This window comes from Muntiacus reevesi, chromosome 3 (genome assembly GCF_963930625.1).
Source record: "Muntiacus reevesi chromosome 3, mMunRee1.1, whole genome shotgun sequence".
Lineage (NCBI taxonomy): Eukaryota > Metazoa > Chordata > Mammalia > Artiodactyla > Cervidae > Muntiacus > Muntiacus reevesi.
In genome coordinates, this window is record NC_089251.1 from 172873497 (window position 1) to 172900149 (window position 26653).

Genomic DNA, 26653 nt, shown 5'->3' on the forward strand with positions numbered 1-26653 from the left:
GGGCGAGGGCGGGGCGAGGGGAGGGCGGGGCGAGGGCGGGGCGAGGGCGGGGCGGGACCCGGAAGTCCGAGATCAGCCCCGGGTCTAAGGCTCTAGGCCACAGCACGACGTTCGGGGGCGGGGTCAAGTCACAGAAGGTCCGATTTCGTCATTAGACCCGCTCTCTGATTTGAGGAGAATTTCCTCACCTGAATGAGTGTAAACATTCTCCTTGCCGTTGTTTTTGATTTAGTATATACTGTATGTGTACATCAGTATGTCTCTATGTGTATATATTTACATATATCTACAAAGTGAACATGTGTTTGAGTAAACTCCGGGAGTTGGTGATGGACCCGGAGGCCTGGCGTGCTGCGATTCATGGGGTCGCAAAGAGTCGGACACGACTGAGCGACTGAACTGAACTGACAAAGTGAAAATAATGGTAATTTATCAGAACACTCTTGTACGTATCACATTTGGATAATCAACCCTAAAGGAAATCAATCCTGAATATTCATTGGAAGGACTGATGTTGAAGCTGAAACTCCCAATACTTTGACCACTTGATGCGAAGAACTGACTTATTGGAAAAGACCCTGATTCTGGGAAAGATTGAAGGCAGGAGGACAAGGGGACGACAGAGGATTAGACGGTTGGATGGCATCACCGACTGCATGAACATGAGTTTGAGTAAGCTCTGGGAGTTGGTGGGGGGGTGGTGGTGCTGGCGTGATCCAGTCCATGGGGTCGCAAAGAGTCGGACACGACTGAGCGACTGAACTAAATATCACATTTGGGGTATATCACCTAGCGTGCCCTGCTAGGTCGCTTCACTCCTTATGGCGTCTATGTAGCCCCCGCGGATCTTTCCTCCATGAGGGTTCTCCAGGCAATAATACTGGAGTGGGTTTCCGTGCCCTTCTCCAGGGGATCTTCTCAACTGAGGGATCCAACCGCTGTCTCTTCTGTCTCCGGCACTGGCAGGCGAGTTTTTTTACCTCATGCGCCACCTAGAGGAGGGGTTTATTAAATCGGGACTTTTCACCTTGGTTTGCACTTGGGAATTGTCTGAGCACTTTTAAAAATTGCTGTTTCTGGGGTCTTCCGGGGAACCTGAGTTTCTGTTTAATACGTCTGGGCAGCAGCTTGGGTATTCAAAGTTTTTAAAGTTCCCCAGGGATTTATTGTGCCAAGGCAAAAGACCAACCGCGCATTAAGTTCAACATTCATCTGATCACTGGAGAGGCGAGGGAGCAGCACTCTTCTGGAAGCCGGGTCACCTGGGCTCTCAGGGCTTTTCTAGTCAGTTTCTTAACCTATAAATTGACAATGACAGATTTTTCTTCCCCACTTCAGGTTAAAAAAACTTTTGGTTAAAAAAAAACGAAACCTTTGGTGAAACCCTCTAAAGCAAATGTGAAAATAAATTAAAGAAACCCTATTTAAAATAAAGTCCGGGAGGCAGTGGGAGGGGGGAAGTGGATGAAGGCAGTTAAAAGGTACAAACATCCAGTTGTAACATAAATACTAGGATGTAATGTAAAACACGATAAATATAAGCAACACTGATGTATGTTATATTATGCAATATATGAAAATTGTTAAGAAAATAAATCCTAAAAGTTCTCATCACAAGAAAACTTTTTTCTATTTTCTTAATTTTATGTACATATGAGATGATGGATATTCACAAAACTTATTGTGATAATAACTTCATTATGTTGTATACCTTAAAGTGAACTGAAGTGAAAGTTGCTCAGTCACGTCCAACTCTTTGAGACTCCATGGACTATACAGCCCATGGAACTCTTCAGGCCAGAATACTGAAGTGGGTAGCCTTTCCCTTCTCCAGGGGATCTTCTCAACCCAGGGATCAAACCCAGGTCTCCGGCATTGCAGGTGGATTCTTTACCAGCTGAGCCACAAGGGAAGCCCTGCATACCTTAAACATATACATAAACTTATATGTCAATTATATCTCAATAAAGCTGGAAGAAAAATTGATAAAAGCTTTTAAAAAGCAAATAAGTTAAAAAAAAAAAAAGTAGGGACTCCTCCGGCGGCCCAGTGGTTAAGACTCCAAACTTCCATTGCAGGGGGCTCGGAGTTCATCCTAGTTGGGAACTATGATCCCACATGCCACCCAGAACAACCAAAAACATAACAGAAAAAACAACTTAAAAAAATAAAATAAAATGATGGATGTCCGGAAGCCCCGACAGGGGAGCTCTCATGCCTTATCATTCCCTGTGCTGCAGAACCCCAAAACAAGAAGAGAGAGGCACCATGCATTTCCAAAAGGAAGAGGCTTACTGTACTGCTCCAGCATAAGGAAGGTTTTCTCCTTACCCAGCAATAGCCTGCCAATGAGAAACCACCACATTCAGTCAATGAGAAGTTTGAACTCCAGCTCTCTCCCCAGAGGTCCTGGTGAATCAGATGGTAAAGAGTCTGCCTGCAATGCAGGAGATTCAGGTTCAGTCCCTGAATCCCCTGGAGAAGGGAATGACAACCCACTGCAGTATTCTTGCCTGGAGAATTTCATGGACAGCGGAGCCTGACAGGCTACAGTTCGTGGAGTTGCAAAGAGTTGGACATGATTGAGTGACTAACACTTTCACACTTCTCTTCCAATGGATTTCTACTCAAAACCGTCCCTCCCAATAACCCCCTTTTCTCTATAAAACTATGTCCCTCTCCTTTGGTCTTCAGCTTAACCTAGTTTCAGTTCAGTTCAGTTCAGTTGCTCAGTCTTGTCCAACTCTTTGTGACCCCCTGGACTGCAGCACGCCACGCTTCCCTGTCCATCATCAACTCCCAGAGCTTACTCAAACTCATGTCCATCACATCGGTGATGCCATCCAACCATCTCATCCCCTTCTCCTCCTGCCTTCAATCTTTCCCAGCATCAGGGTCTTTTCCAAGGAGTCAGTTCTTCACATCAGGTGGCCAAACTATTGCAGCTTCAGCATCAGTCCTTCCAATGAATATTCAGGACTGATTTCCTTTAGGATGGCCTGGTTGGATCTCCTTGCAGTCCAAGGGGCTCTCAAGAGTCTCCTCCAACATCACAGTTTAAAACCATCAATTCTTCGGTGCTCAGCTTTCTTTATGGTCCTACTCTCACATTCATACATGACTACTGGAAAAATCATAGCTTTGACTAGACAGACCTTTGTCAGCAAAGTAATATCTCTGCTTTTTAATATGCTATCTAGGTTGGTCATAGCTTTTCTTCCAAGAAGCAAGTGTCTTTTAATTTCATGGCAGCAGTCACCATCTGCAGTGACTTTGGAGCCCCCAAAAATAAAGTCTGTCACTGTTTCTATTGTTTCCCCATCTATTAGCCATGAAATGATGGGACTGGATGCCATGATTTTTGTTTTCTGAATGTTGAGTTTTAAGCCAACTTTTTCACTCTCCTCTTTCACTTTCATCAAGAGGCTCTCTAGTTCTTTGCTTTCTGCCATAAGGGTGGTGTCATGTGCATGACTGAGGTTATTGATATTCCTCCTGGCAATATTGATTCCAGCCTGTGCTTCACTGAGCCCAGCATTTCTCATGATGTACTCTGCATATAAGTTAAATAACCAGGGTGACAATATACGGCTTTGATGTACTCCTTTCCCGATTTGGAACAAGTCTGTTGTTCCATGTCCAGTTCTAACTGTTGCTTCTTGACCCACATACAGATTTCTCAGGAGGGAGGTCAGGTGGTCTGGTATTCCTATCTCTTTAAGAATTTTCCACAGTTTATTGTGATCCACACAATCAAAGGCTTTGGTGTAGTTAATAAAGCAAAAGTAGATGTTTTTCTGGAACTCTCTTGCTTTTTCGATGATCCAGTGGATGTTGGCAATTTGATCTCTGGTTCCTCTAAAGCATTTTCTAAATCCAGCTTGAAGATCTGGAAATTCACAGTTCACGTACTGTTGACGTCTGGCTTGGAGAATTTTGAGCATTACTTGCTAGCATGTGAGATGAGTGCAACTGTGCAGTAGTTTGAACATTCTTCGCATTGCCTTTCTTTGGGACTGAAATGAAAACTGACCTTTTCCAGTCCAGGGGCCACTGATGAGTTTTCCAGATTTGCTGGCATATTGAGTGCAGCACTTTCACAACATCATCTTTTAGGATTTGAAATAGCTCAACTGGAATTCCATCACCTCCACTAACTTTGTTAATAGCGATGTTTCCTAAGGCCCACTCAACTTTGCCAGGATGTCTGGCTATAGGTGAGTGATCACACCATCGTGGTTATCTGGGTCATGAAGATCTTTCTTGTATAGTTCTTCTGTGTATTCTTCCCACCTCTTAATATCTTCTGCTTCTGTTAGGACCATTTCTGTCCTTTATTGTGCTCACCTTTGCATGAAATGTTCCCTTGGTATCTCTAATTTTCTGGAGATCTCTAGTCTTTCCCATTCTATTGTTTTCTTCTATGTCTTTGTGCTGATCACTGAAGAAGGCTTTCTTATCTCTCCTTGCTATTCTTTGGAACTCTGCCTTCAAATAGATATATCTTTCCTTTTCTCCTTTGCTTTTTGCTTCTCTTCTTTTCTCAGCTATTTGTAAGGCCTCCTCAGACAACCATTTTGCCTTTTTGCATTTCTTTTTCTTGGGGATGTTCTTGATCCCTGCCTCCTGTACAATGTCACAAATCTCCATCCATAGTTCTTCAGGCACTCTTGTCTATCAGAGCTAATCCCTTGAATCTATTTGTCACTTTCACTGTATTATCATAAGGAATTTGATTTAGGTCATACCTGAATGATCTAGTGGTTTTCCCTACTTTCTTCAACTTAAGTCTGAATGTAGCAATAAGGAGTTCATGATCTGAGCCATTTGCTGACTGTATAGAGCTTCTACATCTTTGGCTGCAAAGAATATAATCAATCTGATTTCAGTATTGACCATCTGGCGATGTCCATGTGTAGAGTCTTCTCTTGTGTTGTTGGAAGAGGGTGTTTGCTATGACTAGGTGTTCTCTTGGCAAAACTCTGTTTGCATGTCCCTTATTGCAGTTCCTCTGTTATTCCTGAATAAACTCATTCTGCTGGTAAAATAACTGGCTGTTTTATTTTTTAAGGTTGACACAGAAATGCTAAGAAATTTAGTTCTTTCAGGTTAACAAGATTGTATATTGATTAAGAAGAACTTGGAGATGTTGTCATTCAGACAGAGTAAAAAAAAGTCTTTTTTTTTTTTTAATGAAACTTTTGACACAAAAAAGAAATAGGTTTCTCTCTTAATCCTCTTCCTCTTTTATCAACCCTTCCCCCCATGCCTGTGTTTTTAGCTAGGGTAAACTATAAAATCTTTGGCCAAGATTGTTGTAGAGTAAACTAGTCATTGAACTAATTCCTTGCCTACTATGAGATACCCAACAACAATATTAACTGGCACACGGTTTCTGCAGTGATATCTCACCCACTGGAGGGGTCCAATGGCAACCATTGGCCTTTTCACTCTGTTTCAGACCACTGAGATTAAAAACAAATCAAATCTAACGATCAGGATGTAGGATATATGTAGATTTGTGTAATTTGAATAAATATTATGAGTATCCATACATTTGAAAGAAAAAGTAGTTGGGGAAGGTGAGCAACATAGTCTGTATTTCCCAACAGAGCCCACCCCATTTCCTGACCAGACATTATTCTTTCATTTATTTGTCTCCAAAGGGGTTAAATTTGCTGATAGAAACCCATTCTACTTCTGTGCACGTTAGACACTTTATGTTCCTTGAAGATAATCCTTCATATAGCAGAAGATAGCCTTGAAAAACTTTAATACAGGGACTTCCCTGGTGACCCAGTGGCTACGTCTCTGCCCTCCCAATGTAGGGGGACGGGGTTCGATCCTTGGTCAGGGAACTAGACCCCACATGTCGCAACTAACCAGAGTTCGCATATGGCAAATAAGAGTTTCCATGTCTCAACTCAACTAAGAGTTCACATGTTGCACCTAAAGATCCCGCATGTCACAACTAAAGATCCCACATGGCACAACTAAGACCCAAGCAGCCAAGTAAATAATAAATTTAATACATAGAAAACAAATTATATATGAGGTATAAAAAATACATCTTTATTCTCATGCAAGATAGTACTCTTTGACCCCAAACTTTAATAAGTTTTCTTTTCCAATGACTGATTCCATTATTTTTATTTTTCTCCCAATCAGAACTTGAATTCTGCTTTTTCTGTAATCCAAAAGCAGTCTTGGCACCAAAGGAAAGTCTGGGACATAATCTATGTCTGTTTCCAATTTCTGGGAGAGAGTGAGTCACTACATTTCTATTGCAACACAGTTCCACTCCATTATTTTCCAGAGTTACACAACCACACATTTTCAAACTTCTTGACGACCCCCAGGAGATGATAAAAAAGAAATAAAGAAAGGAAGATCTTCCTTTTACATCTCCAAAACCATTCACACATTTTACCTTATTTTTCCCCTAAGATGTTTTAAAACTGCTTTTACAGTATCATCCTTTTCTGTGTATAGAGATGAAGACTTTTGCCATGAGTTACGGGATAATAAGGGCTTCCCACGTGGCATAGTGGTAAAGAATCTGCCTGCCAATGCAGAAAATGCAAGCAACCTAGGTTTGATCCCTGGGTTGGGAAGATCCTCTGGTCTAAGGCATGGCAACCCACTCCAGTATTTTTGCCTGAAGAATCCCATTGACCGAGAAGCCTGGTAGGCTACACAGTCCATAGGGTTGCAAAGAGTCAGACTGAAGTGACTTAGCATGCATGCACAGGATAGTAAGTGATGGAGCTATGGTTTTTAACCTTGATGTACAGAATTAGTACATTCTGAAGTGCAGTGAAGCATACGTTGCTCAGTCGTGTCCAACTCTTTGCAACCCCATGGATCCAGGCCAGAATACTGAAGAGGGTTGCCGTTCCCTTCTCCAGGGGAAAAAGAATAGAATACATTCTATTGGGTCATAAAATATTTTAAACAAAATCATACTTTAACTTGTTTTTGTTTGTTTATAGAGATGATTACAAAATGTTCTGTTCAGCTGACCTTCTAAGGACATAAGCTGGGTTGAGAGAAGTAAAGAAACAGGAAAGTGTGGGAGATCTTTGCTTCCTTCTCCACCACAACTATAGTCAGAGGGGCCCCAGAGTCAAGAGACTGGCTCTGCTGTCTGCTCCCCGAGCTAACTGATGCCAGCAACCTGAACACATGCAGAGACATCTGTATCCAAGGATGTTAAATGAGATGTAAATGAGCATTTGATTGGTACTCTGACAAAAATTTTGGAGATAAAAGATTATAAAAACATCCAAAACATTTAAAAATACTATCCAATTTTGAAATTAGGACATCTGTGACAAATATTGCAAGAAAAATTCAATGGTGGAGGTAGTAATCTTTTTGAGTCTATTTAGGGATTTCACATTTAGTAACACAGATAAGCAGGTATTATTTTGCTGTAAGTCCCCATTTTTATTTGTCTTTTTCGACCTTTTAAGACTATTTTTTAGGAAATGAAGGGGCCTCCATGTGGAAGCAGAAGCCAGATTGCGGGATTTCTTTGCTCTGCCTTCATTGGGCTTCCAGTATTTGGCAGTGGGTTTTCTTCTTTTGAGTCAAGCTTCACTTTATTCGATTCATTAGAAAACAGGAGCCTCACTTTCTCATCCTCTGCCTCATTTGATGCCAAAATGATGGGCAACTTCATCATCTTTATGTATTAACCATATTTTCTCATTCTCTGTATGTTTGTTGTCCGGGGCCTGGCTGACCCTAGAGAGACTCCCAGGGCTGAGCTAACTTGTGTTGCTGTTGTTTAGTTGCTAAGTCTGACTCTTTACCACTGAGCCACCAGGGAAGCTTCGGGATAATTTCTAGAGCAAGTAAATTTCTCCTCTGTGAGCCTGCCTTTCATATGTAATCCAATCAATCCAGTGTCTGTACTCCAAATCACCTCCTCTATCAGGCCTTTAGGTCCTGGTGGCTCAGAAGTAAAGAATCCGCCTGCAATGCACGGGACATGGGTTTGATCCCTGGGTCGGGAAGATCCCCTGGAGGAGGAAATGGCAACCCACTCCAGTATTCTTGCCTGGGAAGTCCCATAGACAGAGGAGCCTGGTGGGCTACAGTCCATGGTGTTCAAAATGTTTGGACATGACTTAGTGACTAAACAACAACATCAGGCTTTTACTAAACTCCAAGAGGCAGTATTTCTCTGCCCTAATCATCCTAGGGCAGGCATCAGACAACTAAAGATAGCGTCCGTACCTCAAAGTCCGCTGAAATTATTCAAAGCAGCCAATGCTAGACCTACTTGTGTCTCGCCCATCTCTGTAAACCACAGTAAAGACTTCTTCCTGAGGACTTCCCTAGGGGTCCAGTGATTAAGAATCTATCTTGCAATGAAGGGGACTTGGGTTCGATTCTTGGTGGGAGAACTAAGATCCTCCATGCTGTGGAGCCACTAACATAAGACTGTGCCACAATTAGAGTCTCTGCACAGCAAAGAAAGACCCTGTGACCCTGTGTACCACAACTAAGATCGGATGCAACCAAATAATAGGTATTTATAGGTACAGATGGGCTTCCCAGGTGGTGCTAGTGGTAAAGAACCTGTCTGTCAATGCAGGAGACATAGGAGATACAAGTTCAATCCCTGGGTTGGAAAGATCCCCTGGAGGAGGGCATGGCAACCCACTCCAGTATTCTTGCCTGGAGAATCCCATGGACAGAGGAGACTGGTGGGCTACAGTCCATAGTGTTGCAAAGAGCTGAACATGACTGAAGTGACTTAGCATGCATGCATAGGTATAGATATTATAGGAGTTGGCGCGTGTGCTTATAGAAGCTAAGAAATCTTGTGATCTTCTGTCTGTGGGAACCAAGAAAGCCTCTGGAGTGAAAGTGAAAGTCAAGTTGCTCAGTCGTGTGTTCGACTCTTTGCTACCCCATGGACTGTAGCCTACCAGGTTTCTCCGTCCATGGGATTTTCCAGGCAAGAATACTGGAGTGGGTTGCCATTTCCTTCTCCAGGAGATCTTCCCAACCCAGGGACTGAACCCGGGTCTCCCACATTGTAGGCAGACGCTTTACCATCTGAGCCACCAGAGAAGTCTGAAGAACTGCCCCCTCTGAAGTAATTTAGTCCAAATCCGAAGCCCTGAGAACTGGAAGGCCAATGATGTCTTAAGTCTTGGACTGAGTCTGAAAGCCAAAGAACCAGCTATGCTGATGGTCTGTGGGCAGAAGATGAATATCCTAGGTCAAGCAGAGAGATCAAATGTGTGCCTTTTCTGCCTATTCTAGTCTAGTCCTCAAGGAATTGAATGATGCCCAAATAAAATGGTGATTGTAATCTTCTTTACTCAGTATGCTGATTAAAATGCCAGTCTCTTCCAAAAATAGCTTCACAGACACACCAAAAACAATACCTTACTAACTATCTGGGTATCCATTAGCCCAGTCAAGTGGACATAAAGTTAACCATCACAGGTATCTTTGGCAAAACATCATTCAGTATAATGCAGCAAAGCACTAGATTTTGGAAAGAAAAAATAAATGAAACCTCTTTTATTTTAAAGATTCTGCTACACTAAGGTTAAGATTTTTATATGAGTGAGGTTGGAGAGGAGTGGAAGGTTACTATCTTTGGGGACTCCATATTTAGAGGTAATTATGGAAAATATAACCATAAGGCCATAGAATATGTTAAGTGCTATATATTTAAATTTAACATTTAGGACTGTTTATCTTCTGAATCACTTAAGGTAAAAGATGGAAAATGGTAAATCTTTTTTTCTGTATACACACTTTTTAGAGCAATTTAAGGTTTAAAGTTAAGTTGAATGTAAAGTACAAGGAGTTCCTATATACCAGGGTTCCCCAACCTTTTTGGCACTAGGGACAGGTTTTGTGGAAGAAAAATTTTCCATGGATTGGAGGGGTGGAGGATGGTTTCAGTATGATTCAAACACATTACCTTTTCTGTGCATTTTATTTCTATTATTACTATATCAGCTGCACCTCAGATCATCAGACACTAGATCCCAGAGGTTGGGATCTCTCCACCCTTTCCACCACCTCCCAGCTTCCCCTATTATTAACATATTGAATTAGTCTGGTGCATTTGTTACAACTGATGAACCAATACTGGTACACTATTATTAACTAAAGCTCATAGGTTTATGTTAGGGTTCTTTTTTTTTTTTTTTTTTCATTTATTTTTATTAGTTGGAGGCTAATTACTTTACGGTATTGTAGCGGTTTTTGCCATACATTGACATGAATCAGCCATGGATTTACATGTGTTCCCCATCGCGATCCCCTCTCCCACCTCCCTCCCCACCCGATCCTCTGGGTCTTCCCAGTGCACCAGGCCCGAGCACTTGTCTCATGCATCCAGCCTGGGCTGGTGATCCATTTCACCCTTGATAATATACATGTTTCGATGCTGTTCTCTCAAAACATCCCACCCTCGCCTTCTCCCACAGAGTCCAAAAGTCTGTTCTGTACATCTGTGTCTTTTTCTGTTTTGCATATAGGGTTATCGTTACCATCTTTCTAAATTCCATATATATGCGTTAGTAAACTGTATTGGTCTTTATCTTTCTGGCTTACTTCACTCTGTATAACAGGCTCCGGTTTCATCCGTCTCATTAGAACTGATTCAAATGAATTCTTTTTAATGGCTGAGTAATATTCCATGGTGTATATGTACCACAGCTTCCTTATCCATTCGTCTGCTGATGGGCATCTAGGTTGCTTCCATGTACTGGCTGTTATAAACAGTGCTGCGATGAACATTGGGGTGCCCATGTCTCTTTCAGATCTGGTTTCTTTGGTGTGTATGCCCATAGGGTTCACTTTTTGTGTCCTAGTTTTACAGAGTTCTGCAAACATTGATACGTAATGTCATGTATCCACTAATACACTGCTGTTAAGTTGATTCAGTCATTCAGAGCCTTTGGGACCGTAGGGGCCATAGCCCACCAGGCTCCTCCAGGCAAGAACACTGGAGTGGGTTGCCAATTCTTCCTTCAGGGGATCTTCCTGATCCAGGAGTCAAACCTGCATCTCTTAAGTCTCCTGCATTGGCAGGCGGGTTCTTTACCACTAGTGCCACCTGGGAACCCACCAATACAGACAGCATCATACAAAATATGATGAGGCATAAGGGACATGGGTTTGATCCCTGGGTCGGCAAGATCCCCTGGAGTGGGGCATGGCAATCCACTCCAGTATTCTCTGGGGTTTCCCTGGTGGCTCAGATGGTAAAGAATCTGCCTGCAATGCAGGAGACCCAAGTTCAATCCCTGGGCCAGGAGGATCCCCTGGAGAAGGGAATGCAACCCACTCTAGTATCCTTGCCTGGAGAATTCCATGGACAGCGGAGCCCGGTGGGCTACAGTCCGTGGGGTCACAAAGAATCAGATATAACTGAGCAGCTAACAAATTTACTTTCACAAGGTGTGAAACAGGGCAAGTTTAGAAGGCTTCCCTTGTGGCTCAGCTGGTAAAGAATCTGTCCGCAATGCGGGAGACCTGGGTTCGATCCCTGGGTTGGGAAGATTCCCTGGAGAAAGGTAAAGCTACCCACTTCAGTATTCTGGCCTGGAGAATTCCATGGACTGTATAGTCCATGGGGCTGCAAAGAGTCGGACATGACCGAGCGACTTTCATTTTCGCTTGCCCCACCAGCTGTAGTGCAGTGGGTAATTTTATGGGCTCCATGATCAGCTCTCACAGGTTCAAATCTCAGCCCTGCCCCTACTGGTACTTGTGCTGTGGGTGGTGGTAGTTTAGAGCAGACCCAGTGAGAGCAGAAGCCCCATACATGGTAATAAACACAGCCATAGGGGCTTCCCTGATAGTTCAGTTGGTAAAGAATTCATCTGCAGTGCAGGAGGCCCCGGTTCGATTCCTGGGTTAGGAAGATCCGCTGGAGAAGGGAACGGCTACTCACTCCAGTATTCAGGTTGGAGAATTCCATGGACTGTATATAGTCCATGTGGTCGCAGAGTCAGATACGACTGAACTACTTTCACTTTCACTCATACAAGTAGTTTCTCTGCCCTAAAAATCCCTGTGCTTCAACTATTCATTTCTCCCTCAATTTGCCAGAAAATTGGCAACTACCAATGTTTCTACTATCTACATAATTTCCCTTTATCAAAAAGTTATATGATTGAAATTACACAGTATGTAGCTTTTTCAGTCTGGCTTCTTTCACTTACTTATATGTATTTAAGGTCTGCCATATCTTTTCATGGCCTGCTAACTCATTTCTCTTGATCTTTAAATAATATTCCATTACATGGATGTTTATCCCAGTTTTTTAAACCAGTTTGCATATTCATTAACCTATTTAAAATGTCTTGGTTGCTTCTAAATTTTGAGAAATATGAATTAAGCTGCTATAAACATTTGTGCACAGGTTTTTGTTTTAAAAGATTTATTTATTTATTGGATGTGCCAGGTCTTAGTTGCACAGGGATCCTTAGTTTCCTGACCAGGGATCAAACCCAGGCCCCCTGCATTGGGAGCACCGTCTTCACTGGACCCCAGGAAAGTCCCTTGTATGATGGTTTTTACATGAACCTGTCTCAGCTTCTTTGGGTAAATACCTAACTGTGTGATTTCTTGATATCAAGGTAAGATTATATTTAGCTTTGTACAGGGAAGAAACTGCCAATCTGTCTTCCAAAGTGACTGTATTATTTTACTTTCCCATTAACAATTTCATTGTTATTTTAATTTGCATTTCTTTAATTAATTGCCAATATTCATTCATTTAATAAATATTCACTTATTATGTGGCAGGCAGTCAGTCACTAAGGATACAGCAGTAAACAAAACAGACAAAACTGGCTTTCCCTCTGGAACTGACATTCTGGTGACAACATACAAATTTCCTAAATAGCACGTTAGATTGTAAAAAGTACTATGAAGAAAAATAGAAGTGTATGCTTGTGGGTTTAACTTGAACTGTAGCGGTCAGGGAAGGTCTCACTGAGGGGTGACTATGAGGAAGAGACCTACAGGAGGTAAAAGAGAGCCATGTGATAACTGGAAAAGAAGAGCTTCAACAAGATGGGATGGCCCTGCGGCAGAACCCTTCCTCCACAAGTAGTGTTTAAAGAACAGCAAAAGTTCAGTGTGACTTTTGGTCTAGTAGCCCAGATCTACTAGATTTGGCCTAGTAGCCTAAATCTCTAGACCGCCTGTCTTACTAGTCTATTATGGTTCAGGAAATGGTTCCCTCTTGTTGCTGCTTCTCATAGCTAGAGTTACTCCGTTATAAGCATTGATCTTCTAGCACTATATATTTGGTCAATCACTTCAAGTTGACTAGTCATCATAATTTTTATTGGTGGCTCTGTCACACATTTGATAATACAAGGTGCAATAACCTTGTAAAATAGGCAGAATACAAGTAATACAGCTAGTTACATTAATATGGTCTTAAGTAAGCACTTAAGCTAAGAACTTCCTTTAGATGCAACCCAGTATCTCCCCAGGTCATCTTACCAGTCTGTTCTGTACCAAAAATTAACTCTGATGGAAATGATACACTTGCATTGTACATAAAAGTTCACCAGATGTCTGCACACCTTAACCTTAAGGGGACCCCTTACAGGACTGAGAAAGCAATGTTATCTTCTAAGGAGTTACATGGTTGTCACCAGAAGGAGAAAAACTGATCTTTAGGATTTGAGCAGGTATTTTTCCCATTGGGGAGGAGGTCTGGGTGATGCACAACACAGCTGCACAATGCACATTAGAGGGAAGGGAGGAGGCCAAAGAGCAGAGAAAACTTTTTCAGTTTAAATTGTCCTCTTGCCTCAAAATAGTTTTCTCTTATTTCATCAAGAGTATTGATAAAACCAGTAGAGATATGAGCTGAAACCTACGATTTTTAGCTACTTGCACTAAGGACGCACCCACCATCAGCTGTACCTGTAAAAGGTACAGCCCTTGACACAACTGAGCTTCCCTTGCGGCTCAGCTGGTAAAGAATCCGCCAGCAATGAGAGAGGCCTGGGTTCGATCCCCGGGTTGGGAAAATGCCCTGGAGAACGGAAAGGCTACCCATTCCAGTATTCCAGCCTGGAGAATTGCATGGGGTCGGACACAACTAAGTGACTTTTACTTCGCTTCACTTGACACAATTAGCCAGGAAAGAACTACCTGTTAACTGTCTTTCCGAGTAGCAAATCCTACCTTTAAGGGCTAAAATTTCTGATTCGAGGCGATAAGAAGAGACCGACTAGGAAACTCGGCGTAGTTGTCCCAACAGAGCGGGGGAAGGTGGCGCCCCACATTCGCCTTCGAGCGACGAAACAGAGGGCCTACGGAGCATTAAAGAAAGGTTCGCGTCATTTTTGAGATGAACACAAAATGGACCACAGACCCTTCACAGAAGCCACTTTGAGTGACAGCCTTCCGCGCCAGTCCCCAGGGGCTTTGGAAGAGTCTTCAAAACGGCCGCGCAAGGGCCGGAAACCCACAGACGGCTTGGCTTGTCACCGATCAGACCCGCCCAACGAACCTCCCCCAGAGGGGGCGGTGTCGCCGGAGGGATGACGCAAAAGGCGTCGCGTCGAGGGTGACGCGTGGCGTAGATGACGTAGGGCTGCGCCTGTCACCCCAGGGGCTGGTTGCGAGGAGGAGCGGGCGCCATGGCGGTTCTGCTGGAGACCACTTTGGGCGACGTCGTCATCGACCTGTACACCGAGGAGCGGCCGCGCGGTGAGGCCCCGGCCCTGCTCACCTTTCGGCGGGCCGCGCTCTTTTCTTTCCCCCGCTTTGCCTTTTCTGCCCAGTCCCCGGCGTGGACTGGCTGGAGCTTCTGGTGCCCGCGACCGCGCAGTTTATCAGCGGGCCTTGGTTGAAAAGTTTGTTTCTGAGAAGCAACCCTTCTCCGCCTCTGGTGCTGGCCAGTCGGGTGGCGGGTGCTTGTGGTTATTAAATCCCTGTGTGTGTGTGTGTGTGTGTAATGCAGGCTGCATATTCAGTGCCTATAGCTCTTGTGGCTTTACTGCTTTTTACTAGTCAGACGAACATAGCGTGTAATCAGTAAATCTTGATGACAGCAAGGACGAAGGGCTTGGAGCAGTGAGTGTGGGCATCCCTTCCAGGTAGAGGGAGGGCTGTCCGGAGGTGTGCGCTCAGCCTTAGCAAACACTCGTTGATCGTACACTACGTGAGACTTTGTGCCAAGCCGTGGGATGGGCGTCTTGCCCTCGAAGGTCTAATTTTCCATTGGGGGAAGTAGGCGCCGCAACCCATTTAATTTCTTAAGCGATACAGTGGAAGAATGTGTAAGTTGCCATGGAAACCAGAGGAGGGAGTAATTCTTCCTGGCTGGGGGTGGGGAGAAGCAGAATGCTGAGCACTTGAACTCGCTCTTTTAAAAATGAGTGGGAGTGAGGGTGTTCTTGTTTGCTTGGAATTTTCTGGAAGTAGATCGGAGTGGCTTGACAGTGAAATGGCAGACCGTGAGTCTGGTCATATACGGTTTTTAGGTTAGGTCTGGTCCTGAATAGCCTTGTGTGCCCTACTGAAAACCATAATCTTTGAAGGGTTTGAAAGCAGGATTGAGAGAGGCGTTAACAAACTTGTTTTAGGACGATAATAGGCAGCAATATGGAGAATGCTTCAGAGTGGGGAGAAACTGTAACTAAACAGGAGAGTTTAGTTACAATCAGGGTCCTGCCCCCAAGGAATGCAGTTTGTCAAAGATGAAACAAACTATACAGTATGGTAACCATGAGTGCCTGCAGAGGTGCTAAGCTTTATCCCACACTGAGTTATCACCCCCATCCCAGCAACTCTCAACGAAACATCCGTTCCTTTCTTAGACTGATGCCTGTGCCCCACATTTCTCCCACTATTGTCCTTTTGGCAAACTTCCTGTTTGTTAATCAGTTCTCAGGTCAAGCATGATCTCTTCTGTGAAGCTCCCTGTGTCCCTAAGCAGAGTTAGATTGGTTTCTTTTGCTCTGCCTCAGGTCTTTTATAAATCACATAGTACATATTTTGTTATACATTTTCCTGTTGGCCTGGAATTATTTTCAAGTCTTGGTCTCCTCTTAAGAATGTAAACTTTAAGAGAGCAGGGACTATTCCTTAATTATCTCTATCTTGAGCACCTAGTGCCCCGCCTGACACTTTGAAGGTGCACACCAAAGTAATGGATAATATGTGTTGTAGTCAGACTCTTTGTTCAAGTGATAGAAACTCAACTGAAACTGCCTTAAAGAAAATAATGGATTGTCTTATGTTACTGGTGTAAGCTTTGGGCTTCCCTCAAAGCTCAGTTGGTAAAGAATCCGCATGCAGTGCTGGAGACCCCAGTTCGATTCCTGGGTCCAGAAGACTGCTAGAGAAGGGATAGGCTACCCACTCCAGTATTCTTGGGCTTCCCTTGTTGCTCAGCTGGTAAAGAATCTGCCTGCAATGTGGGAGACCTGGGTTCGATCCCTGGGTTGGGAAGATCCCCTGGAGAAGGGAAAGGCAACCCACTCCAGTATTCTGGCCTGGAGAATTCCATGGACTGTATAGTCCATGGTGTTGCAGAGTCAGACAGGAATGAGTGACTTTCACTTTCACTGGGGGTAAGCTTTGAGCATGACAGGATCCAGGGGTTCACAGATTCTTATAGGGAATTGTAGTTTTCATCTTTCGGTTGTGTTTTTCTTTGAGTTTGACACTCTCCATGTGGAGCAGCATTTGGCAAGGAATGGGCCTTTTTCCCTAGAATTATGAGGAACTGAAAGAGAGGTAGGATTATCTCACCTATTTAACACAGAATGTTTTTTTGTGTGTTTTTGCAGTGTTTCTGCAACGATAGCTTGGAAACACTTAAAACATAAATCCACGCTGTTTGTATGTATTTGTAATGTGTAAGTAGTTGTGATTGGATATCTATTTGTATGTATAACTACTTATCAATCTATAGTAAATATATCCAGACTTATTTTTTTTTCCTCACTCCCTCTCTCCCTTTTCCTTTTTATAAAAACTTTTTATTATAGAAAACTTTAAACATATACAAAAGTAGAGTCATGTGACTGAACTCTCCCATGTTGATGATCAGCTTCATGTAACAGCTGTTAATATATGTTTCATTTATTTTGCCACGTCCACTGAATTTTTTGTTTTTGGTTGTGCCGCGTAGCCTGTGGGATCTTAGTTCTCCGACCAATGATTGAACCCCAGGCCATGGAAGTGTAAGTGCTGAGTCCTAACCACTGCACTGACAGGGAATTTCTTTACATGACATTAAAGGGCTTCACTGGTAGTTCAGATGGTAAAGAATCCACCTGCAATGCTGGAGACCTTGGTTCGATCCCTGGGTTGGGAAGATCCCCTGCAGAAGGAAATGGCAATCCACTCCAGTATTCTTGCCTGGAGAATTCCATGGACAGAGGAACCTGGCGGGCTACAGTCCATGGGGTGGCAAAGAGTCGGACATGACTGAGTGACTAACACATGACATTTATTTAATCTGTAATTAATTAAAAGATGCTTGTTCCTTGGAAGAAAAGCTATCACAAACCTAGGCAGCGTATTAAAAAGCAGAACTCTTTTTAACGCTTTACTTTGCCAACAAAGGTCTGTATAGTCAAAGCTATGGTTTTTCCAGTAGTCATGTACGGATGTGAGAGTTGGACCATAAAGAAGGTTGAGCCACGAAAAACTGATGCTTTTGAATTGTGGTATTGGAAAAGACTCTTGAGAGTTCCCTGGACTACAAGGAGATCCAGACACTCCATCCTAAAGGAAGTTAACCCTGTATACTCATTGGAAAAACTGATGCTGAAGCTGAAGCTCCAGTACTTTGGCCAGCTGATGTGAAGAGCCGACCCTGATGCTGGGAAAGATTGAAGGCAGGAGAAGGGAACAACAGAGGATGAGATGGTTGGATGGCATCACTGACTCAATGGACATGAGTTTGAGCAAGACATGAGTTTGAGCAAGTTCTGGGAGACGCTGAAGGACAGGAAAGCCTGGCGTACTGCAGTCCATGGGGTCACAAAGAGTCGGACACGACTAAGCAACTGAACAACAACAAAAGATATTTTTTAAAAAAGATAACATAACCATAAGCGATGGCCACATCTAGAGAAATAAGCAATAATTCCTCTTTGTTGTTTAGTTGTTCAGTCCTGTCCGACTCTTTTGTGACCCAATGGGCTGTAAGCCTGCCAGGCTCCTCTGTCCATGGGATTTACCAGGCAAGAATACTGGAGTGGGTTGCCATTTCCTTTTCCAGGGGATCTTCCCAATCCAGATATTGAACCTGTGTCTCCTACATTTGTAGGCAGATTCTTTACCACTGAGCCACCAGGGAGCCCCAATAATTCTTTAGTATCATTCATGTTTATCTGCTGTCTCATAAACATTTAAAAGAATATTTCATCATTTGAAATAGGATCCAAACAAAGACCATGTATTGTATTGGTTGATATAGCTCTTAAATGGGGCTTCCCAGGTGGTATAGTGGTAAAGAATCTGCCCTCAATGGACGACACTCAAGAGACACAGGTTCAATTCCTGGGTCAGGAAGATCCCCTGGAGAGGGCAGGCTGTTCCACAATGTCTTCCCACCTTGAAATGGCTCCTCTCTACTCTCTGCCAGTCCAATTCTTTTAGTGTTTATTTTCAGCCTCCAGGAAGTTTTCTCTTTTCCCCAGGCAGAAACAATCTCTTTTTTCAATTCTTGTGGCATATTTATTAACAAAACCATACTATTTAAGTGCACCAATGGTATTATCAGGTATGCTCAGTATTATAACTGTTCAGATGTAAGGACCCTCATTTAGTGTAAGCTCCTTGAGGGGTAGGGATCCCTCATGTATCTTTCTGTCTGTCTGGTTTCTAGCTTAGTGCCTTGAAAACTTGCTAGAATGTTACTCTACACCTAGACTATGAACTTGTTAACAGCAGAGATTTACTGGCATTTGACCTTACAGAGTGCCAAATGCCTAGAAGATACTCAGTGTTTATTGGGCAAATGAGTGAACTTATTTTAAAAAGGTGGTACATGATTAGTGTATGGATATTTGTGAAGGGAATGGCTACCCCCTCCAGTACTCTTTGGGCTTCCCTCATGGCTCTGACGGTAAAGAATATGCCTGTAGTACAGGAGACCTGGATTCAATCCTGGGTTGGGAAGATCCCCTGGACTAGGGTAACAATTCCCTTCTCCAGAGGTACATGGTGAGTGTATGGATTTTAGTGAAGGGGTATTTAATCATTGTAAAAAAATTTGATCCCGGATTAATCTAATGTACATAAGCTGTACCCATTTTCAGATACTCTGCTAGATCCTTTCCCATTACAGTGCTCTGTTTAGTTTTTCTTTTTTCTCTTAATAAAATCAATTCATCAATAGATGGTTGCTGACTCAGGGAGCTCTAACTGGTGCTCTGTGACAACCTACAGAGGTGGGTTGGGCTGGGAGGTGGGAGGGAGTTTCAAGAGGGAGGGGATATATGTATACCTATGGCTGATTCATGCTGATACATGGCAGAAACCAACATAATATTGTAAAGCAATTATCCTTCAATTAAAAATAAATTACAAAATAGAAAAAAAAAGATGATTGCTTATCCCAGATAAGTTTTAGTTTCCTGTATAGCTCAGATGCTCAAAAAACCCAAAGAAAAAGAGAATAAAAGATAACTTAAAATAGATTGCATTTTTCTAGGCTTGCTGTGGTGGTTTAGTTGCTAAGTCGTGTCTGACTCATGACGTCATGGACTGTAGTCTGCTAGGCTTCTCTGTCCATTGATTCTCCAGGCGAGAATACTGGAATGGGTTGTTGCCGTTTCCTTTGCCAGGGGATCTTCCTGACCCATGAATCAAACCCCAATCTCCTGCACTGCAGTCTGATTCTTTACCAACCAAGTTACGAGGGAAACTTACTTATCTTTTTAAAATGACTTTGGACGTTTGACCATTTGGGGAGGTTTTTATATGGTAGCTTAGAACTTAAATTATACTAGCTGTGCCTTTACTTGATTGAAAATGTATTTGTGAACTGCTGTGGTAAATTTAGTATTTACTTTTTTTCAGCTTGCTTGAATTTCCTGAAGTTGTGCAAAATAAAATATTACAATTATTGCCTTATTCACAATGTCCAGGTGAGTTGGTAGATATTAGTCATGTTCTTTGTTATTGGAACTGTCTAACAAACTCTGAATTAACGAAGTCTCCTATATATTACAGAGGGATTTTATCATACAGACTGGTGATCCTACAGGGACTGGACGTGGAGGAGAATCAGTTTTTGGGTAAGTTTCTGTATTTTCAGATGGATAAAAATAGAAATTCCTCTTAAAAATGTTAAGTAGTGTATCTCAATCTGCATTTTTAAATATGGTTCAAATATAGATTTTTCCCAAGTTCCATAAATGTCTATAGCAAAAAAAGGAATATTCTGAATAATGGTGCCATTTCTATAAAGAAATGGTAACCTTATATGCTAACTCTAGTCCCCTTTATTTATAATCCTAGTATGTCTGTATTTCATGTTGAGTGTACTTATATTTTATAACCTTATTATATGTATTTTTAGTCAGCTGTATGGTGATCAAGCAAGCTTTTTCGAGGCTGAAAAAGTGCCAAGAATTAAGCACAAGAAGAAAGGCACTGTGTCCATGGTGAACAATGGCAGTGATCAGCATGGATCTCAGGTTAGGAACTGCGTGAGGAGATGAGTTTTGCTGGAGGGCACCCATGAAATTAACTATCTAGTAAGGAGAGAATTTCAACCAAAGATATTTGTTAGAATTTAAAAATGACAGTTTTTTCCTATGTTAAAAAAAAATCCTTATTATTTTGTTCTTTTGAATGTAAGGCATATCCTTTGGGAGGAATTTAGAAAATACAGGAAACTCGTAAAAAAAACACCAGAAAGTACAAAGAAGAAAATAGCATTATCTATAACCACAATTCATAGATCATCACTATTCAGAGACAGAAAGGCCTGTCCTTGCAGTATTTATTACTTATTTCAAAACAGGTCATGTTGAGCACATTTCATTCACTGTCACAATGTTCCCATTGGAGTAGATGCTTTTTTTCCGCAGAGTTTACTTGTGAAAAAACTTGAGATTTGATTTGTTCAAGTATTTTTTAAACAATCAAGCATCTGTGTATTTATTAATATCTTATATTTAAACTTTGTGCCTTTCACTTAGTACTAGTACCAAGTGGGTGAGAAATACTAGTAGCAAGTACTAAATGCAGTTAATGTAGAGTCTTTTGTAACTAATACCAGTTTGAATTATATATATATAGGTATATATTTGTATTTATTAAATGTCTTTTTATATAGTTTCTTATTACAACAGGAGAGAATCTGGATTACCTTGATGGCGTTCATACAGTGTTTGGTGAAGTGACAGAAGGCATGGACATAATTAAGAAAATTAATGAGACCTTTGTTGATAAGGACTTTGTACCATATCAAGATATCAGGTATGGTTACTATTTATTATTGGAATGGACTACAGTGTTTTCATATGTGATGTTTGCTAGATAATAGGGATGGTATACATAGGACTGGTTTTTGGATAATTCTAAAGTGTGAATTAATTGGAGACAATAAGAATCTTTTGGAGAAGGCAATGGTACCCCACTCCAGTACTCTTGCCTGGATAATCCCTGGACGGAGGAGTCTGGTAGGCTGTGGTCCATGGGGTCGCTAAGAGTCGGACACGACTGAGCGACTTGACTTTCACGCTTTCATGCACTGGAGAAGAAAATGGCAACCCACTCCAGTATTCTTGCCTGGAGAATCCCAGGGACAGGGGAGCCTGGTGGGCTGCCATCTATGGGGTCGCACAGAGACGGACACGACTGAAGTGACTTAGCAGCAAGAATCTTTATAACAGAGAAGACCATTACTGTACTAATTATAATTGCTTACATTGGGAGGAATTACTAATTTTTTAGTTTTTTTTAAAAAATTCAGATTATTGAGAGAGATGACAAGATTACTAAGATATTCATATTACATCTTAGCATAATGCAGAGAATTAATATATAATATCAAGCACTCAAAAGCAATAACACTCTCAAAGTATATCCTAGTGCAATAAAATTTAAGAGCTTATGGATTTTTCTTTTTTTTTTGGCATTAGGAATACTTAAGATACTTGTTATAATTTTTAAAAAATGAAACATGGATTCTGAAATATGAATGTAACATTTGACTTGGATTTATTTTATAAGGATAAATCATACAGTGATTTTAGATGATCCATTTGATGATCCTCCTGATTTATTAATTCCTGATCGATCACCAGAACCTACAAGAGAACAACTAGATGTGAGTCGAGTCTTCTTATGATTGAATGTACATACATATTAATGTTTTGCATAGATTTTGCTTTTTACCTTTTTGAAACTTATTTCTCCAGAATGATTATCTTACTTGATCAGTAATACTAAGCAAAGTTTGCAGTTCTTTTTCTCTTCCATGGAGACACTCATTTTTCTACTTGTCTTTTCCCTAATATTCTTTCTTCAGTTTCTGTTCTACCAGAACAGTCTTAGCTCTGGATACAAATACCTTGATAAAATGTTTCTCTTACCTCTTAACTCTAGATAGAGTATAGCTTTAAGACTAAATTACGTTGTCAGCTTGTGAGGGAACTTTTCAACTGGGGACACTTTTGAGCCAGGATGGAATGCAGAAATTTCTGTGACTTAGTGGAGACTTCCCCTCAGATCTTTTAAGGTATAAATTTCTGCTTAATGAGACTTCCTCAAAGCTGAGTTTATTTCTCTAGTTAGGATTTAATCCTTAATTTCTAAGATCATTTATCTTCTGTATTCAGCACTTACTTGGATACTGAATGTTCTTATATAAATGTTTATTTTTATTTAAAAACAGATTAGAAGCCTAGTTTAGCCCATATTAATGAATTAGCTTAAATCAGTTTTCAGAGGTTTATAAGTTTGTTTCACATTTGTGAAACAAATGTTTTAACAAATTTGATGAAACTAAGAATAAAGCATAATGTCTCACGTTTCTTAGATTTTTTTTTATATATATATATGTATATATATATGAGTAACTTCTGCCTTACAGAGTGGTCGAATTGGAGCAGATGAAGAAATTGATGATTTTAAAGGGAGGTCAGCTGAAGAAGTAGAAGAAATAAAGGCTGAAAAAGAGGCCAAAACTCAAGCTATTCTACTAGAAATGGTAAAGTAATTAATTTGTTCAAATAGTTGTTCAGCAGTGTGTTCAGTACATACTCATTGTGAGTTTATTCCTGACTTATTGATAGTATTAAAATATTGAAAATTTAGCTCAGAGTTCTTTTCTGGGTTAAATTTGATATGACATAATAACACACATGAAAGTAAGCAGTTTGGTTGTACTGTCAGTGTAGTGTCAAATGCATTTTAAGCAAGTGGGAAATGGGTATCTAGTTTATAAATATTAATTGGATTTCAGTTGCTTATACTTATCTCAGTTTTAAAGAGTTTCTTGGACTGAATTTTAAAAATAATAGAGAATAATGTTTTGTATATCTCTAGTATTGAGATTAAATAATAGAATAGTAATTATAGGATAAAATAAACCTGGGCAGAAATTGAACACTCTAAAATGTACTCCTTTTCTCTTTTACTAGCAATATGAAATTATTTGGGGAACAGTTATTCAGTACATGGTTATTTCACCTACTAGGCTTTTTTTTCCCATTTCTTATTTCTGTGGAATAGGTATACCTTTTATATAGTAGAGCTTTCAGATTCGTTATCTGTTTTAAAATTTGTATTAGCATCACTAGTCTGAAGGAACAAATATTAGAGTATAATTCAAGAAAACTTTACTGAATTAAAAAAGTTAAAAATGCACAGTTGAATGAACATACTGTGTTACCTGAGAATTCTGACCCAGAACAGTCAACACTAAGACAAACTCTAAGAAAATTATGGACTTAAAAATCTTTTGAACACCTGGCAGCAAGAGTAAGTGACTTAAAAGGGAGTGAACATTAGATTATCATTAGAGTGTTCAACAACAAATAATAGAAAGTTTATGCCAGAATTAAAGGGTTTAACATATTCCGTAAACTTTTTTTATTTTCAGAGAATTTCAAATTTACAGGAAAAAAAAAATAATGCAGAGAACTTCTATATACCTTTTACCAAGGTTCATCCTTTTTTTCTTTTTTTTGGCCACACCACACAGCAAGTGAAACTATGAGCCATGCCATGTAGGGCCAGCCAAAATTGACAGGTCATGGTGGAGAGTTCTGACAAAACATGATCCAATGGAGAAGGGAATGGCAAACCACTTGAGTATTCTTGCGTTGAGAATCCCATGAACAGTATGAAAAGGAAAAAACATGTGACACTGAAAGATGAACTCCTCAGGTCAGTAGGTACCCAGTATGCTTCTGGAGAAGAGTGGAAAAATAGCTCCAGAAAGAATGAAGAGGCTGAGCCAAAGCAAAAACAGTGCCCAGTGGTGGATGTGACTGGTGATAGGAAGTCAAGTCAGATGCTGTAAAGAACAATATTGCTTAGGAACCTGGAATGTTAGGTCTATGAATCAGGGTAAATTTAAAGTGGTCAAACAGGATGGCAAGAATGAACATTGATATTTTAGGAATTAGTGAACTGAAATGGACAGGAATGGGTGAATTTAATTCAGGTGACTATTGTATCTACTACTGTGGGCAAGAATCCCTTAGAAGAAATAGAGTAGCCATCATATTCAACAAAAGAGTCCGAAATGCAGTACTTGGACACAATCTCAAAAACGACAGAATGATCTCTTGTTCATTTCCAAGGCAAACCATTATCATAGTAATCGAAGTCTATGCCCCAACCACTAATGCTGAGGAAGCTGAAGTTGAACGGTTCTATGAAGACCTATAAGACTTTCTACAACTAACATCAAAAAAAGATGTCCTTTTCATCATAGGGGACTGGAATGCAAAAGTAGGAACTCAAGATATACCTGGAGTAACAGGCAAGTTTGACCTTGAAGTAAAATATGAAGCAGATCAAAGGCTAACAGAGTTTTGCCAAGAGAACGCGCTGGTCAGAGCAAACACCCTCTTGCAACAACACAGGAGACAACTCTGCACACGGATATCACTAGATGGTCAATACTGAAATCAGTTTGTTTCTTTGCAGCCAAAGATGGAGAAACTATATACGGTCAGCGAAAACAAGATTGGGAACTGACTGTGGCTCAGATCATAAACTCCTTATTGTGAAATTCAGACTTAAATTGTATGAGGAGGCCTTATAAATAACTGAGAAAAGAGAAGTGAAAGGCAAAGTGAAAAGGAAAGATATATCTGTTTGAAGGCAGAGTTCCAAAGAATAGCAAGGAGAAATAAGAAAGCCTTCCTCAGTGATCCATGCAAAGAGATAGAGGAAAATAATAGAATGGGAAAGACTAGAGATCTCTTCAAGAAAATTAGAGATAACAAGGGAACATTTCATGCAAAGATGGGCACAAGAAAGGACAAATAGCATGGACCTGACAGAAGCAGAAGATATTAAGAAGAGGTGACAAGAATACGCAGAGCTATACAAAAAAGATCTTCATGATCCATATAACCACAATGGTGTGATCACTCACCTAGAGCCAGACATCCTGGAATGCAAAGTCAAGTGGGCCTTAGGAAGCATCACTGCGGACAAAGCTAATGGAGGTGCTGGAATTCCAGTTGAGCTATTTCCAATCCTAAAAGATGATGCTGTGAAAGTGCTGCACTCAATATGCCAGAAAATTTGGAAAACTCAGCAGTGGACCCTGGACTGGATGGAAAAGGTCAGTTTTCATTCCAGTCCAAAGAAAGGCAATGCCAAGAATGTTCAAACTACCACACAACTGCACTCATCTCAGTGCTAGCAGAGTAATGCTCAAAATTCTTCAAGCGAGGCTTCAACAGCATGTGAACTGAGAACTTCCAGATGTTCACGCTGGATTTAGAAAAGGCAGATGAACCAGAGATCAAATTGCCAACATCTGTTGGATCATCAAAAAAGCAAGAGAGTTCCAGAAGAACATCTGCTTCTTTGACTATGTTAAAGCCTTTGACTATGTGGATCACAACAAGCTGTGGAAAATTCTGAAAGAGATGGGAATACAAGACCACCTGACCTGCCTCCTGAGAAATCTGTAAGCAGGTCAAGAAGCAACAGTTAGAACTGGGCATGGAACAACGGACTGGTTCCAAATTGGGAAAGGAGTTCGTCAAGGCTGTATATTGTCACCTTGCTTATTTAGCTTATATTTAGAGTATGTCATGTGAAATGCCGGAATGGGTGTAGCACAAGCGGCAATCAAGGTTGCTGGGAGAAATATCAATAACCTCAGATATGCAGATGTTACCACTCTTATGGGAGAAAGTGAAGAACTGATGAGCCTCTTGATAAAAGTGAAAGAGGAGAGTGAAAAAGCTGGCTTAAAATTCAGCATTCAAAAAATTAAGATTATGGCATCCGGTCCCATCACTTCATGGCAAATAGATGGAGAAACAATGGAAACAGTGAGAGACTTAATTTTCTTGGGCTCCAAAATCACTGCAGTTGGTGGCTATAGCAATGAAATTAAAAGATGCTTTCTCCTTGGAAGAAAATCTATGACAAACCTAGATAGCGTATTAAAAAAGCAGAGACATTAATT

At 41.1% G+C, this 26653-nt stretch overlaps 1 protein-coding gene across 2 annotated transcripts in view; it reads left to right on the forward strand.

The window, feature by feature from the left end:
- The first annotated feature begins 205 nt into the window (after nt 1-205).
- The window catches only part of PPIL4 (peptidylprolyl isomerase like 4), a 52055-nt gene continuing 25607 nt past the window's right edge, over nt 206-26653 (forward strand). Inside the window, exons 1-7 of one of the 2 annotated variants that reach the window (XM_065931165.1) lie at nt 206-672; nt 20059-20126; nt 20212-20276; nt 20561-20678; nt 21323-21465; nt 22222-22318; nt 23084-23200. In XM_065931165.1, the coding sequence (XP_065787237.1) occupies nt 549-672; nt 20059-20126; nt 20212-20276; nt 20561-20678; nt 21323-21465; nt 22222-22318; nt 23084-23200 (732 nt within the window). In that variant the 5' untranslated portion in view covers nt 206-548. Of the gene's footprint in view, nt 673-14595; nt 14725-20058; nt 20127-20211; nt 20277-20560; nt 20679-21322; nt 21466-22221; nt 22319-23083; nt 23201-26653 lie in introns of those variants that run through there. The other variant, XM_065931166.1, reaches the window with a different exon arrangement.